This window comes from Stylophora pistillata, chromosome 4, assembly GCF_964205215.1.
Source record: "Stylophora pistillata chromosome 4, jaStyPist1.2, whole genome shotgun sequence".
Taxonomy (NCBI): domain Eukaryota; kingdom Metazoa; phylum Cnidaria; class Anthozoa; order Scleractinia; family Pocilloporidae; genus Stylophora; species Stylophora pistillata.
The window spans coordinates 9561132-9578496 of record NC_142522.1 but is presented as its reverse complement, the minus strand read 5'-3'; the positions used below and the strand labels follow the sequence as shown (position 1 = coordinate 9578496).

At 39.7% G+C, this 17365-nt stretch overlaps 2 protein-coding genes across 7 annotated transcripts in view; one reads left to right on the top strand and one right to left on the bottom strand.

Annotated features, from left to right (window-relative positions):
* Positions 1-5948: 5948 nt before the first annotated feature.
* Positions 5949-17365, bottom strand: part of LOC111335544 (TNF receptor-associated factor 2) — a 54530-nt gene continuing 43113 nt past the window's right edge. For 5 of the 6 annotated variants that reach the window (XM_088756481.1, XM_088756479.1, XM_088756478.1 and 2 more), the window contains 6 exons: positions 17363-17365; positions 17127-17231; positions 11650-11814; positions 11232-11309; positions 10776-10865; positions 5949-10433 (listed from right to left, as the gene is read on the bottom strand). The exon at positions 17363-17365 is cut by the window's right edge and continues 52 nt beyond it. In XM_088756481.1, coding sequence (XP_088612607.1) covers positions 9375-10433; positions 10776-10865; positions 11232-11309; positions 11650-11814; positions 17127-17231; positions 17363-17365 — 1500 coding nt within the window. In that variant the 3' untranslated portion in view covers positions 5949-9374. The remainder of the gene's footprint in view (positions 10434-10775; positions 10866-11231; positions 11310-11649; positions 11815-17126; positions 17232-17362) is intronic. The other variant, XM_088756483.1, reaches the window with a different exon arrangement.
* Positions 12995-16614, top strand: LOC148732359 (uncharacterized). The gene is made up of 2 exons (XM_088756484.1): positions 12995-13227; positions 14865-16614. The coding sequence occupies exons 1-2, from the start codon at positions 13176-13178 to the stop codon at positions 16484-16486; spliced, it is 1674 nt and encodes a 557-aa protein (XP_088612610.1). The 5' UTR covers positions 12995-13175; the 3' UTR covers positions 16487-16614.

The following is a 17365-nucleotide window of genomic DNA, read 5'->3' as shown; positions in this document are numbered from 1 at the left end:
TTTAAGCCGTTCAGTCTAATTTATGCTATTCTTGTACCTTTCCTTATTTGCATGTTTTTAAACTAGTCTCTTGATAATGGAGTCACGATGACCCCGAAACGTCGAGTAATAAATCTTTCCTGGTTTTTTCTATGCCTTTGCTTTAGCAAATCCCTGCTGATCAAAAATAAGGGATGGCGTGTGAATTATAGTTGGCAAAGTTCATTAATCGCACAACCCTTTTCTGGAGTATCAATATTTTTTCCATATGAGACTTAGCTGCTTGGCCCCAAGCTACAAGGCCATATGATAAATAAGGATAAATGAGTGATCTATATATATTTAGTAATGTCGAATATGGTACAAGATGTCTTAGTCTAAAGATTATACCAATGCCTTTACTTATTTTTGATGCAATATGACTGATATGATGTTTCCAGGTAAGGTTATTGTCAATAAGTACACCTAAATATTTCACATAGTCTTTACGCTCCAGGTCAATGAAATGTTTTCTATTATTATGATATATTTTCAGATTTACTTTGTAATTAAGTCGCTTCTGGCTGGGATGGAAGATGATAAAATGGTTTTCTTTACATTTAAAGAGAGTTTATTTGAGGCTAGCCAATCATGAACATTTATTAGTTCCATATTCACCACTGTTTCAAGAGATTTAAGGTTTCTGTCAGCAAATAGCAGATTTGTATCGTCAGCGAATAAATAAAATGCTAATTTATCTGAAGCTTTGTAAATGTCATTGATATAAATAAGAAACAGCAATGGCCCTAACACGGAGCCCTGTGGGACCCCACGCAGGGTTTTTTCTTTTTGGGATATGTAGGATCCTATTTGTGTGGTTTGGGCCCTTCCAGACAAGTACGACGAAACCAGTTGTTTACAACTCCACGAGTTCCATAGTGATTGAGTTTATGTAACAGGATCGAGTGGTCAACCATGTCGAATGCTTTTTGCAAATTAATAAAAATTCCACAAGAGAACATGCCCAGATCCATGTTATCCTGGATTTTGACTATATCTAGGATCGCATGCTCAGTGGAACATCGCTTACGAAAATCTTATTGTAACTTATAAAATATGTCATGCTTGTTCAAAAATACTTTCAATCGATAGCTCATGATTTTTTCAAAAATTCTGTTAAATATTGAGAGGAGCGATATAGGACGATAGTTCCAAGGATCAGTTTCATCTCCATCTTTAAACACGGGAACAATTTTTGCATGTTTTAATCTCGATGGGAAGCGACCATTCTGAACAGAGACATTTATTAGAGTCGTTAGAGGTTTGGCAATTATGTCACGCGAGCACTTCAGTATACGACTTGGGCAAGAGTACAATCCATGTGCTTTACCTGAAGGTGCCAACATTATTTCAAGCACAACTTCAGAAAAAAGGACTGGTTCAAATAAAAAAGTATCACTATAGGCTATCGTCGGCAGAAAATCTGAAAAGTGTTTATCACCGGGTGGAATTTTTGAAGCAAGTTTTTTCCCAATAGATGCAAAATGGGAGTTTAGTATATTAGCATGTTCATAGGGGTTATGAGGTAGCCTTCGATTGTCCGAACTCTTTAATATATTTATTGCTTTCCTGATTTTCTTTTTATTGTTAAGAAGACTGTTAACGCCTTCCCAAGTTTTTTTCATATCTTTAATGTTTACTTGAAAAAAATTTTGATAATATAGCTTTTTACTCAGACGCGTAAGTGTCAGAATTTTATTTCGGTAGTATTTGTATTGATCTTTATTTCCTAATGATAGAAGTTTATTCTTTATTCTGATAGATTTCCTTATCACTCTAGTTATCCATGGTTTTGAAAAGATTTTAAACTTACGTTTTGAGATTGGTTTAAGAGGGACATGTTTATTCATTAGTTTATTCAATTTGTTGTAAAACCTAGAGAAGAGTTTATCGACGTCTGTTCCCACTTCGGGAACCACTCGAGCCCAGTCAACTTGCGATAGGTCGTTTATGTAGTTTTCTTCTGAGAAATGAGAATAGCCACGGATCAGATGACTGCCAATTTGTCCTTTTTCTATAACTGATCGTGTAATACAAAATTTCGTAAAGTGATCGCTTGTGTCAGAGATTATGTTGCCGCTAATAATTTCTTCTTACCCATTATTGGTGAAAATATTATCTATTAAGGTGGCAGAGTTGTTGTGAACACAGGTGGGTTTATCAATAGTTGGTATTAGACTAAAACTTTGAAGGGAAAAAAGAAAGTTTTGGGCATAAGTGCAGGATGAGGCATGAAGAAGATTGATATTTGTATCAGATATTATATAAATCACCTTCCCAGTAGCGCTTAGCTTTTCTATAGTTTCTTCAAAATAATTCTGGAACTGCGCAGGAGAGTTGTGTTGACGGTAGATAACACCACAGATTATATTGGCTTTGTTCGTAAAGTGGATTTCAGTCCAGAGAGCCTGAAACGCTTCATTTTAACTCTTTTAAATTATCGTGTACCTTAAGTCGCAATCTATGTACATACCAACACCTTCCGCTGAAAAAGGTGTTGGGACATATTCAAAATTAAATCTTGTTAATGAGGGATTGAAATCAACAAAATCTGCATTTCTAATTTTAGTTTCTGTAACACCAATAATGCTAAAAGGAAAGTCAAGCTCGTTCAACAGATGAGTTTGGAAGTCCTCGAAATTACGTTTCAGGCTCCTTATATTGTTATGAATTAAGGAAAACGTTTTTGGATCCAGACGCTGACATCTTTCTGATTTAAGCTGATTAAAACTATGTGGTGAATAACATTTACAGCGAATAGGTCATCAATCTTTCCCCAGAAGTGGTCAACGCAGATGAACTTCTGTGGCTCTTCAAATTCTTTATACCAATCTCCTGTTATGGTTTCTAGTTGATAGATTCTCCATTCATCAGACAGTTTGTCCAGATCCACACTTTCAGCTTCTTAGCCAGTATTTTAATTGCCTTTAGAGACCAATCTTCTGAGCGGGCATCAGGGCTCAGTGCCTTGCTGCTTCTCAGTATAATGTTGTTAAGTGGTAATTTGCTAACTAGATGCTTTGTTGCAGCTATGAGAAAGATTTGGCTCCCAGGACAAACTTCCTCTGTTTTTCTTCTGAAAACTTTCCAATTTCTCTGCGGGTTTGTTGACCAATTCCCAATTCTTTGTATGCCAAATGGTTTTCAAAGACTTCCAAGTTGATTTTTGAAAATTCTTTGGCAGGCTTGTTTGCCAAATGTTCTTTCCTGATGAACCTTCCCATCAGCGTTTTCAGGAGAGTGGTAAGTTGGTCATAAAGTAAGTGAATGAGAGGCTCTTCACTCTGGAAAAACTTTAGAAAGGAGTTTAAAAATGTCAGCAACAGAGATTAAAAAGTGCATTTGCACCACCAGGTCATGTGATTGAAGCTGACGTGTGATTCTGATGTACCAACGATTGCTAGTGACAGACGGTTGCTTCTCAGGTAAGACTGTAAGGAAATACCTCTTTAACCCTTTAAGCTGCTCCAAAATTCTGAGCACTGCTGGTTGAAGGGAAAGCCATCTGCATTCTACATGTTTGAGGAACTTGTGCTTAGCAAGACCCATCTCTTCTTGCCCTACTTCATAATCTTCTCGCCTGGCAGCAGACATTTTAAACCACAAGTGCAAGTCGATAACAAATTCTGTAATTCTACTACCAAACACATCCAAACCTTTGGCGAATGCATTGTGGCAAATGTGAAGATTGCAGGTGCCAATATTAGTAAGACCATAGTTCCTGCTGGGAAAATTCAAGAGGGCATCATTTACAATGTTCCAAACTGTTTTGTTCACATTTGGTCCATCACTTTCAAGCATTTGAAGCTGTTCTAGGGCTGTTCTATTATCATGAACTGCAGAAATGATCTTCTCAGCAAGGTGAAGACCTGTTGCATGACCCATTAAGTATGTCTGTAAATGGTGAACAACGAATTTTGATTGAGCTGACGACCAGGAGCGAATTTTGATGACTAGCTGCTTATTTACTTGGGTATTTGTCGTCCCATCGTACTGTAGGGTAAACGGTGACCCTGAGTTCTTCACATCATCTGCTACAATTTTCTTGAAGTAAGGCCCAGTCGCTTCAGAGACCAAGTATGATACCTTTGATGAGCTCATTGTAAAGTTGTTGGGGATTTTACCAGGAAAAATGGCATCTAAGGTCTCCTTGATGTTATCACAAGAGGCATAACTGTACTGAGAACCAACCACTATCATAGCCCAAACCAACTCTGCCTTCGTTGCTTCCTTGATGTTATCACAAGAGGCACAACTGTAGTGAGAACCAACCACTTTCATAGCCCAAACTAACTCTGCCTTCGTTGCTTCTGCAATGTTCCACTTGATTGCTTTTGTCCAGTTTGAGAATCTTGCGGTTTTGAAACAATGCTAGCAGTTGAAACAGAAGCTGTGTTTGAGGTATTGCCAGGTTCTGTTAATTTAGTGGGTGCAAAAACCATTTGGGAGCCACTGAGTATTTCATTTGCCAGTGTTTTGTGACTTTGGCCCTTAGCATGCTGAAGTAATTGTGGGAGTCCGCGGTTGTCGCATCGGAAAGTTCTTTTGCAGATGGAGCCAAAAGCCCTTCCCACTTCATTGCTCGGCTGGCACCAACTAGAAATTTTATGACCCAGTCCATCTGTCTGAAGAAGCCACTCCTTCTTGAAATGGGTCTTTCCACCAGGCATTTTAAAGAGTATTTACATCAGTAACCTGCAATAAGAAACGTGCTGTGTTAGGGCTAGGTAAACGTTTTCTACAATAGTTCAGTTACAATTACCGTGTCATGACAATCATTCTTTATTGAAACAAGGGTGTTTAAGCATTTCATCATAGTCTAGGATAATCTATGTTACAAAATTTGTAACCATTTAATGTCCTCCACACCCAAGCAGCACTGGAGGTAAGGGACGCCACACCCTTCAGAATTTGACCAGCACGGAAAATTAAACACCAAATTCTGCCAGTAACCTCAAACAAAACATGCGCTGATAGAGATGCCTGGCTATTTAGTTAAAGATTAAAGTAGAGGCTCAAGAGGACGGCACATCGATGTGCCTGGCATGTCTGTTTGTATTTTGCAAGGAAATGTCTCAAGCAACATTATGGACACCACCTCTAAATTCAAGACAAAAAACGCACGCTCAGATGAAGACAAAACGTAATACTAAGAAAATCTCATTAACATTTGACTATACAAATAAGTTGAAAACGGTCTTACCTTGTAACACTTCTCCCGGTCTCACTCAATCCAGTCTAAGAATAATATCAAACCACAGGTGACAGCACAACACAGCCAGTAGTTAGAGTACACTCAATTCAAACTCAATCTGGCCTGTTGGACACACTCGCTTTATTTTATTACTTATAACTTAAGAAGTATTTATAGGAAATATAGGAGTGTTTGGCATATTATAGGAGTTCTATAGGATCTTGTAAAATAAATAGGAAAAATAGGAAATATAGCACTGCTGGGATGTATGCAAACTGTTATTTCTGTAATATCAGTGCGCTGCTCTAGTGGCTGAATTACTGTGAGGCGAAGCCAAGCATTCAGAGCCTGGTCGATGACTTCGGGTCTCTTCAACACCCACAGGAGAAGATGAAGTGAAGCGACTGAATTCAAGTGATACTTCGTCTCGCTTGTAAGAGACGAACAGACGATGTTCACGTGAGCAAATTGCGACTCATGACTGTTTATTAGTAGATCCTGCTAAAATCTCCGTAAACTTGCGTGATCTAAATATGGCGTAAATAGGTATCATGCGGGTTTTATCTCTAGATATCACGTCACTATACGAGAGGAGGGAGGCCTTGTGTATCACCCTATTTGACCAAATTGTAAAGGACCACAGCCATAAGCTCTATAGTCTGCTGCCGCCACGCAACGGGTCCACTTATTGCACCCGTAGCCAGAGATACTTCAAACAACCAATTTGTAAGACCAATAGGTTTAAAAACGCTTTTATTATGGCGAACAGTTCTATTTATTAGTCGTAATCTTAATTATTAGTATCTTGGTGTTGATGCTTCTCCTTTTGTATTCTATTGTAGATTACATTTTACGGTTTTTTTCAAAGTAGTTTATCGTATATTTATAGGTAACGTTTAGTTCCATTGTAAAGTAAGTCATATTTCAGTCGGCCCAGGGGCTGCAATGATTTTACTCCTTAATATAGCTATCTATCTATCTAAGCTATCTATCCTAGCTTCATGCTCTCCTGTTTTGCAGTTACCTCAATAGGTATATCCACTCTGTGGATAGTTTAGTGACTATATCATGCTCACATATTTTGTTTAATACGAGAAAACCCAACAGGGACGATTGTAGTGCAGAGCACACACGGTCATCAAAATTGAAAGATCGATCATTGTGATGGCGAAAATTGCAGTTCTAAACACATCTCAAGCAAGCTACAACGAATTAATGACTTAACGTAGTGAAATGTACGTACAAATAAATCCGACAAATTTTGCTTTGTGTTTTTTTTTTGTGCGTTTGTTTATTTTTACAATGATCGCGCTATTTACAAAGTAGACAATCAACAACAAACATATGAAACATATGTATGAACTGCGGTTATGAGACGTATATGTGAACGATCCTTCGCAGTAAAGCACTATTTGAGCAATAGTGAAAATCAGACCTGAAAAAAATTTCAGGCCTGTACGGGATTCGAACCACTGACCTCTGCGATACTAGTGCAGCGCTCTACCAATTGAGCTAACAAGCCAACTGGGAGCAGGCCATCAAATTAATTCGACATAAACCCGTAGATGATAAATCAAACAACAACAAACATATGAAACATATGTATGAACTGCGGTTATGAGACGGTCTAATTTTCACTATTGCTCAAATAGTGCTTTACTGCGAAGGATCGTTCACATATAAAGTAGACAATAATAATAACCGGCACCGCTTACGAGACTACCAAAAGTGTAGTAGTTACGGTATTTATTTTAAACCTTTGAAGACATATAATAGCTTTCACATTTCTTTTACAATAGGATTATCACACAATTTTTTTTCAAATTTGCAACAATACAAGGAAAATATGCAAAGCAGTTGTTACAAGCTGCTAATATTTTGAAGTATTGATGATTATATTAATAGGTACTCGTCACAGATCACACGGTAGTAGCTTAAAGTGACGGATAAGTGAGCAGACAGAAATATATGATTAAAATAATTACCATCCTTTTTGATAACTAAAAATACTGTTTTAACTACAGTGAGATGTTAAATCATGATAGTTAGCTCTGACTCGTTTTTCCTAAGACTGGATAACGCTATCCACGGAACTAAGCGCCTGGGTGGTTGTGCGTCATAGTCGCCAGTCAAGCGAAAGAAATATCGCAATGAGGAAATAGAAACTGTAAGAAAAATAAGAAAATTAGTCTGTTTGAAGTTTGGGAACTTGAGCGACCGAGCCACAAGTGTTTAAAATTTCACATCTAGTTGGTTAGGAGGATTTGCAAGTTTTCTGGCGAATAAGAGAGCGTAGGAATGCAAAATTACTGCAATTTTCAAAGCCCAAGTAGTAAATTCAAACCATAAATTTCTAAACAAGAATATCTAACTATTTACACGATTCAACCCAATCATAAGTTCATCCAAGATTAAGAGTTTATTAAAAAAAATTGGCCTATAATGGAAACATCTTTTCGTTTACATATATGGTTTTCAATCCTTTTTAAGGAAGAAAACATAACTTGGAACTATTCTGACCAGACATAAATCCTTTTCGGTGAATTTTTTTTCCCACTTTGGTTTGTTTTAAATCAGTCAAAAGCAATAGGTCGTGACTGCCTATTCTATGCAGTGATAATAATAATGATGACTTGGCTACTCTACACGTTATCTATTTCAGGATAGATTTTGAGTAAAGTGTGTGGCACATTGGTCTGTCCTATTGCTTAGATTTGAAAAACTTAAGATTTTTGTCAAAGCAATTCGACCAATCGCTGTCGATTGCTGTGCGTGATAGAAATGTTGAGCTAATAAACTCGTTATAAAAGTAATGATAGCAATGACAAAAAAATGATGATAGTGGAGGAAGATATTGTTCAGATTTCACTCCTTTGAAACGCTAAGCTACAAGATGTGTGAATTTATTGTTTAGAAATGAATAAAATAATGAACTTGGCAAATGATAAAAAGACTATTCCTATTGGTGAGAAAGTTTCGGCTAATCGTGCCCCCTATTGGTTGAAATACCCAAAAACAGTTTCCCACCGCAACAACTCGCCTCGAGTGGATTCTATACAGTTTAACTTTTGGAAGAGAGAAGACGAAGCAAAAACAACAACAAGGGTAACAACTAAGCAATTTGACCATTGTTCGAACTATTGAAACCTGCCTTTATAAGTGAAGACGTTGTACTGACACGTAAAAGTCGATTCCAACAAACAAATTTTGTATCAGCTACCAGCCATCTTGTACCCAAACGTACGTACTCTAACTATTATAGAATAATTTTACAGGTAGTTAATATGGTGAAAAATAAAATCGAGAAACGGAATTGTTCAGTGAAATTAATCGAGGCTGTAATTTACATGCAGAGTTCGCAGTCTAGGAGTCTGCTAAAATTACTGGCGAGTTAAGCTAAAGTCAGCCACCCCTTGGCTGTGCAAAAATGCTGTAGAATATTAACTATTTTCGAGTCATTATAGATAACCCCTAAATTACTTGGTGCTTCACAATCATCTTATAACACAGGCTCACTTCGAACCCACAAGGTGTATTTTTCATGGCTTCTGGTGTTAGTTTTTTTCTCTCTGCAGCAGAGCTCGATAAATGCTTTCGTAAAATATGTGATTAGGGAAATGCTAGTTAAAATTCTAGAGGGCATGTACAAAATAGAATCCCGCACTGTTGGTGCCGTATAAAATACGACTCGATTTGTGTTGATGTAAGCCTTCCTGTAGAGTTTTCATGCAATTCAACAGAATCCTATATTTCAGTCTAGCTAAGACTATAAGAGGCTCTGTAGAATGTCAAAAGGGGGCCAACGCAAAAGTGGTTCTCAAACGAATGTTTGCAAGACAGTTTGCAAAGTTACGCACTTGCATTTTCGCTACGTTTCTTTCTGGACTAATATCTACCTTTTGCATGCTAAGGTCAGGTAGAAGAATACTTTATTGTTTTCAAGTCATTCTTCTAACTACTGAATGATATGAACTACAAGGGCATTACACTTAATATGACAGCTATTATCATGCAAAATTTGTAAAATGTTATGAAGTAGTATTTTTGCTACTTTTTTTTTCTCACTGAGCAGTCTCACGGAAACTATCCACCTTTTCGTGAAATTGACGAAATATTTGAAGATTTCTTAGATATCTAGGCCTTACTCAAAGCCCTGACTTCTTTAGAGATCTGTAGTATCCACAATAACCTTCAGGAACATAGCATCGTCCCTTACATAGGCGTGGTTATTTAACTCCGATAGAGAACAAAACATTGGACACCCACTGGCGATGTTTGATTCCTTTCGCGGCCTTTGGAAAGATGAGCTGTTTGGATCGGGTCTGAAAGCATCGACCACGTGCTCTACGTTATCCTGATCCAACAACATGAAGGTCACCTTCTGTCTGAATGGCCAGCGGAGTAACGCATCGTAGTCTCCACGCATGACAACAAAGAACAGCGAAAGATGGGTTCCTTTACCCATTCCGTCGCCATTCAAGTAAAGTCGTGCACACATTTTGTAACCATGCTGACTGGTGTAAAAGCACGGGCTATACATTGACACCTGTCGCCCATTTATCGCATCATTTCTTTTGCGTGCAAAATCTGATATTTTCCAGAGTAAGATCCCATTATACGTGGAGACTTGCTGCTGTTGGACGTGTTCTTCGATGTCCGATAAAACAACATTTCTGAGCGTCAAATTGTGTTCCACAGACTCCATTCTTCGTTCGAGTCGTCTAATACTGTCCATTGCACCATCCATTTGGCGTTTCACGGACGATACTTCTTGTCTCACTTCGGTCAACTCTCGCCTTGTTTCGTTTACCAAGAACTCGATGTTATTGGAGCCATTTTCGGCATTTGTGAGACGTCGGGAAATCTCGTCCGACATGGGGTGTGGTTGTAACGAAGAGAAAACTGCCGATTGTGGTAACTGGTCTCTATGGGTTGAAACTCTTTTTTCAATCGAAACCAGTCTCCTAGAGTTATCTTCTAGCTTTTGTCGCAAATCGGTTTGCTCTCGTACCACTGTGTCGATGCTGGATATGGCGTTAGCAATGGTCATCTCGGATCGCCTTATCCACTGATCAGAGGAGCCACCACCCCATGCATCACCCATAGAGAGCTGACTCTGCACTTGCTCCTCGAGCCGAAGGACATAGGTCAGCAGAAGATTGATGTGCAAAATCGCACTCAGCTCATTATGTTTCTTGACCTCGGGTTGCTTCATTTTCTGCTAGTATAGGGTTTAAGAGTGATTAGGAAAATCATCCCTCGTTTTTGGAGGGTGATGTGTACAAACGAAATCTTGACGAATCCTCTTAGCTTTTTTAATGATTTTTTTGCAACTTTCGTTGATTTAGTGTTCCCAATTAAATATTTTTCGTTGCTTTTTTGAGGACGTCAGACATCCAAAAAAAACGGTTTTGAAGGGGATCTCAATTGATACGCCTGTGTTTCGAAGTGTGAACTACTCGGAAACTTTATCATCACTTAGGCATTGGACGTATACGAAGGATCTACTTTAATTAAAAGTTTAGAAAAAGCAATTAACTAAAATCTTCATTATGATACGAACCTTGTTGTTGCTGCAACCAATCTGTTGAAATGCACAGGTCCTCTCAACTGCCTCACAGTCTCCATGAATTGGGTTAACATGGCTCTCCATCTGTGTGGATTGAAGTTAAGGGAAGATAAAAATCTTTGTTGTAAGCCCAGCGGTTACAACCATGGGTTTTTCAAATTCCTGTGTCTTAGAGGAGTATGCGTAGTGTAATATTGGTTGTACTTGTTGGGTTGAAGGAAAGATAGACACTTAAGTTGCACGATCTAATTCTACAGACTTTTGTGCACTACAAAAATTAAAAAGATCCAAAAACAAAAATGACACATTCGAATTCAAATGTAGCGCTTTATATGAATATGGCAAAACCTCTCCCTCAGAGTTGAGGTAAATCCTGGATATAGTTCAACTATTTGGCTGTTCTCCAGGAGAAATATGTATGAAATTACATGACGTTTTAAACATGGCTACCTCTTCCCGTAGAATTCCTTCTTTGCCACATCCGCGACATTGAATGGGATACTTTTTGCAATCCTGTATTTGATGAGTCTAAATAAATTATGAATAGATATAAAACATAAGTAAATTACAAACACGAACGAGAGTTGGAACCATTTATGAAGTTTTTGATGAGAATTCATTTACTTTGAGGATGATTCAATAAAGGAAGGTTGAATGCAAGGGTGCGCGGAAAACCGAAAAGAAAGGAAAGAGGTTCCCTTAACCTGTTCACAGATGTAGGCCATAAGTGCCACTTCTTACGAATGGCAAAAACATTATGATATTGCCTTTGAAACAAATCAAAATATACTGGCGGTATGATTTAAAAAACGCCCGAGAGAAAAGTGTTATTGTGGTACTAGTAGCTTTTGAGGGTGATCAAACTGACCTTAAGAACAGCAGCACTCATAAGATCATCGCACAAGGGGCACCGCTGAGTGCGATAGAGACACTCGTGTTCCTGGTGCCGCTGAAGATCGGATCTTTTCATACGTTCATCACAGTTATGGTTGGAGCATCTCTCTTTTTCCTCAGGGCAGGTAGACCGGTGTTTCTACACAAGGAGGAAAAGAAGATTCTAGTGCCTCCATGAAGCGCCGTTCGTTGTGAACAGCTGTTTGACAGATTTCCCACGTGTAGTATTAAGAATATAGTTTACAGCGAGGCTCCCACGCGCGCTGTAGTCAATCTATTTTCGTTTGGTTGTCACGTGACTGACCGAGCGTACGTACGTACGTACGTGCCCTCTGTCATGTATGCTATCACGAAAATACTATATGATTAAATTTGAAAATATTGGGTCCGCGCTGCCGACCCTCAAAATTTTCAGGTCGGATTTTTCGTTCATTTGCGATCGAGTTAGACCTTGTGGAACTCAGAATGTAAAGTAACAATGCCATAGAATACTCTGCTTGGAAAAGAATGGACACTAAGGTCTTAAAGGTGACAGAATAAGCTCTCGAGTCAACGACACTACGATTCTCTAAGACGATGCGAATTATGGACGTAAAGTGAAAACCGAACTTTCGGACTTCAAGCAGGGCCTAGCGACAATTTGACGATTCGATGGCCCGGTAAATATTATGTTCGAGTAACAATGTGTTAAAAAAGTATCGTTTAATAGAAGGTTTTGCGTCAAATAGAAGTTTTTTCAGAATCTTCAACAGAACGCTGCGCAATTTCTGGCCTTGAAGGCAAGTAAACAACGATCTAATCATGATGAATTTTACCGCGTGGGCTTTGTACACGTAAGAAATTGGTACGTTTTTCGCTTATAACAGCAAATAAAAAACTGTTTTGAATAAATCTCTCGTCCTGAAATATTTCTTGGCCATTTTAGTCTTGCTTCCTATTGATAGATTCCATGGAACTTGAGATCTCTTCACTCACGGACAAATTTGCATATTCCATTTTTGAAATATGGTCCACCGGTGCTCATTTGCACACATGCGAAAATATTTAGCGATTTTTATCTTTCATCTTGATTTTTGTGTTAAAACGTAATATGCACCTATCGATGTTTTTCGTCGGAAATAAATTTTTTAATTAGTCTTCTTTCACTGGAGCTTGTTTTTTGGAAAAGATGATTTTTAAAAATTTACTGCGCATTGTGTTTACTTTCTTGGTTTCTCCAAAATTTGACTTTTCACAGGCACGTGTTACACGTAAGTGTCAATGGGTTTAATCTTTACTGAATGAGTTTTTGGCTAAAAATTTCTAATATATGTAAACACTTGATCAGCAGGGATTTGCTAAAGCAAAGGCATAGAAAAAACCAGGAAAGATTTATTACTCGACGTTTCGGGGTCATCGTGACTCCATTATCAAGAGACTAGTTTAAAAACATGCAAATAAGGAAAGGTACAAGAATAGCATAAATTAGACTGAACGGCTTAAACAAACACCTTGGCGCGGATGGAATCCGTTTGCACGTTCAGTGTTGGCTTACGCATGCGAATATACAACATTTCATTAACAAGGCAATCAAATTTGCCGTTACATTTCGTGATGACGTTGAATTGCTCGATCAAGCGTTCAGGCATTTCACTATTGTGCTGGAGGTGGTAGTGTTTGTAGATAGAAGATGATTTCCTTGTGTGCCCTTCTACGCGCTCGTGTAAGTGACCACGAGTATAGCCCACATACCCTGCATCACACAGGTTACATTTAAATTCATAAACGACACATTGTTGGTTAACAATAGGGGGCTTAATTTCGTGTTGCTTAAGCTGTTGATCGAGCTTAGGGCTAACGAACACTGGTTGGACAGTCACGCTTAACTTCGAGCTTAGACTGTTCAGTTGTTGTTTAACATGATTAGCTGACGACTGGTCCTTGAAGGGTAACACTAATCTCACAGTCTCTGATGGTACGTCTGGTGATGGACAGGGTTCTGCAGATGAAATCCTTCTCTCAACGAACCGCTTGATTGTAGTTTCAACCAGTGGCTTTGGGTATTTCAAGTTATGAAAAACCCCTCTAAGGCGGTCACATTCCTCGGAGAAGAAAGACCAGTTAGAAGATAATCGATAAGCGCGATCCACCATGGTGTTAACTAGGCTGCGCTTGTACTTAATGTCAACATGACTCTGGAAATGCAGAAGGAGACCCGTGTTGGTTCTTTTGATGTAGACCTTACTCTCAATCTTTGGTGCACGGTTAAGCAGTTCAATTCCTAGAAAGGGAAGGGTTCCTTCCCGTTCGACTTCCATGGTAAACTGGAGGGAGGGATGGGTAGAGTTAAGGGTGTCTAGAAACTGGCCAGCGGTCACCCTATCAGGCATTACGGTCAGGGTGTCATCGACGTACCTCCGGTAATAGCGCGGAAGTTGACCGTGTCGTTCGAGGTTTTCCTCAATCGAGCACATGAAGACGTTAGCCAGCAACGGTCCAAGGGGAGAACCCATAGCGACTCCATCTGTCTGCTCATATAAAGCACCGTCAAACTGGAAAAGCTGGTTTTTCGTAGCTGCTCGGAGGAGGTCGATTAGGTCCGCTTTAGAGATGTTCAAGCTGTGCGTCTCGTTGAACCAATCCTGGGCAAAGGCTTTTTCAGCTAAGATCTGTATTGTTTCCTCCAATGGTACATTTGTAAACAATGAGATGACGTCATAGGAAACTAAAATTTCGCCGTTCCTGATCTCGAAGCCTCGTACTTCATCAGCAAAGCGGAATGTGTCTGTCACTGTATATTGGTTGCACGACAGGGGTTTCAATTTGTCGTCAAGCCATTTCGCTAGCGAGTAATTGTAGGTGTTAGTAGCAGAGAGTATTGGCCGCACGGCCAACTGTTCTTTATGTGTCTTCGGCAAGCCATACAAGTGTGCGAGTCTGGACCCTTTCGGGCGGAGAGCGTCAGCAATGGATTTCGGTAGAATCTTTCGAACGAGAGTTTCCAACTCCCTTTCTTTCTGAAGGAGAGGGTGGTAATACTTAGGAGGTCGTCCTCTGGTTCTAGGTCTCTCCGAGTCGACGAATCGGAATTTGCTGGTATCGTTTATTGACGCTTCGGATAGTAGGCGAAGATATTCTGATTTATCCATAACAAGGGTCATAAAGGGTCTGGTGTTGTTGTTATGGATAAATCAGAATATCTTCGCCTACTATCCGAAGCGTCAATAAACGATACCAGCAAATTCCGATTCGTCGACTCGGAGAGACCTAGAACCAGAGGACGACCTCCTAAGTATTACCACCCTCTCCTTCAGAAAGAAAGGGAGTTGGAAACTCTCGTTCGAAAGATTCTACCGAAATCCATTGCTGACGCTCTCCGCCCGAAAGGGTCCAGACTCGCACACTTGTATGGCTTGCCGAAGACACATAAAGAACAGTTGGCCGTGCGGCCAATACTCTCTGCTACTAACACCTACAATTACTCGCTAGCGAAATGGCTTGACGACAAATTGAAACCCCTGTCGTGCAACCAATATACAGTGACAGACACATTCCGCTTTGCTGATGAAGTACGAGGCTTCGAGATCAGGAACGGCGAAATTTTAGTTTCCTATGACGTCATCTCATTGTTTACAAATGTACCATTGGAGGAAACAATACAGATCTTAGCTGAAAAAGCCTTTGCCCAGGATTGGTTCAACGAGACGCACAGCTTGAACATCTCTAAAGCGGACCTAATCGACCTCCTCCGAGCAGCTACGAAAAACCAGCTTTTCCAGTTTGACGGTGCTTTATATGAGCAGACAGATGGAGTCGCTATGGGTTCTCCCCTTGGACCGTTGCTGGCTAACGTCTTCATGTGCTCGATTGAGGAAAACCTCGAACGACACGGTCAACTTCCGCGCTATTACCGGAGGTACGTCGATGACACCCTGACCGTAATGCCTGATAGGGTGACCGCTGGCCAGTTTCTAGACACCCTTAACTCTACCCATCCCTCCCTCCAGTTTACCATGGAAGTCGAACGGGAAGGAACCCTTCCCTTTCTAGGAATTGAACTGCTTAACCGTGCACCAAAGATTGAGAGTAAGGTCTACATCAAAAGAACCAACACGGGTCTCCTTCTGCATTTCCAGAGTCATGTTGACATTAAGTACAAGCGCAGCCTAGTTAACACCATGGTGGATCGCGCTTATCGATTATCTTCTAACTGGTCTTTCTTCTCCGAGGAATGTGACCGCCTTAGAGGGGTTTTTCATAACTTGAAATACCCAAAGCCACTGGTTGAAACTACAATCAAGCGGTTCGTTGAGAGAAGGATTTCATCTGCAGAACCCTGTCCATCACCAGACGTACCATCAGAGACTGTGAGATTAGTGTTACCCTTCAAGGACCAGTCGTCAGCTAATCATGTTAAACAACAACTGAACAGTCTAAGCTCGAAGTTAAGCGTGACTGTCCAACCAGTGTTCGTTAGCCCTAAGCTCGATCAACAGCTTAAGCAACACGAAATTAAGCCCCCTATTGTTAACCAACAATGTGTCGTTTATGAATTTAAATGTAACCTGTGTGATGCAGGGTATGTGGGCTATACTCGTGGTCACTTACACGAGCGCGTAGAAGGGCACACAAGGAAATCATCTTCTATCTACAAACACTACCACCTCCAGCACAATAGTGAAATGCCTGAACGCTTGATCGAGCAATTCAACGTCATCACGAAATGTAACGGCAAATTTGATTGCCTTGTTAATGAAATGTTGTATATTCGCATGCGTAAGCCAACACTGAACGTGCAAACGGATTCCATCCGCGCCAAGGTGTTTGTTTAAGCCGTTCAGTCTAATTTATGCTATTCTTGTACCTTTCCTTATTTGCATGTTTTTAAACTAGTCTCTTGATAATGGAGTCACGATGACCCCGAAACGTCGAGTAATAAATCTTTCCTGGTTTTTTTTAATATATGTAAAGAAATTTTATTGCAAACTTTTCACTTATTGGGAGCTCCGCTTTTAGGCTTGGCTAAATCTATATATTACAATCTAGAGGCAGCTCATTAATTGTATTCTCTTTGTCAATCGGCGCGCGTGACTGGGAAAAGGCAAAGAGATTTTCTTGCAGAACACATCGAAAAAATAGTAGACTGGGAATGGAATCCAGAGGAGATTTGCAAAGAATATGATGAATTTATGTTTTACAGGTAAAATAGATAGCAATTTCGATCGACATAGTCGCAATTCTTGAAAAGATTAGGGTACTTTTTTCAACGGGTCAACGTCAGTGTACTTCGTTGCAAGGGTTTTCCACCGTTCAGTGGTTCGTCTTGTGTTTTCTCTTTTTTTTCTTTTAAGAATTGGTCCCCCTTCTTAACCAATTAAATTGAAACTTCACCCTAACTTTACTAGGTGATGCACCCTACCTGCGATTTGTTTTGTGATTGGTTCTTTGCGGGCTTTACTGACTTTGACTTACCTCAATATATCTTACTTCCCCTTTCCACTTACAGCCATCCGGTGAATTAGGGCATGCGACAACTAGGGAAAGAACTTCGCGTTTCATAAAGTTGTCAGAAAATATCTGCAATGTGCATGCAAAGAAACATTTTCCGTTAAAAGGTATTATCGGACAGGTCTTCGGCTGGATACTTGTGGTATCCTTTAGCACCATTAGTGCTTACTCATGTTTAAAATGCGTCCTTACATATTTACCTG

Bases quoted from the DNA above. Each gene is read 5' to 3' on its own strand.
- LOC148732359 (XM_088756484.1), top strand. From the start codon at position 13,176: ATGGAATCCGTTTGCACGTTCAGTGTTGGCTTACGCATGCGAATATAC. The intron at 13,228-14,864 runs TTTCATTAACAA...ATCTTCGCCTAC, and splicing joins ACGCATGCGAATATACAACA to TATCCGAAGCGTCAATAAAC.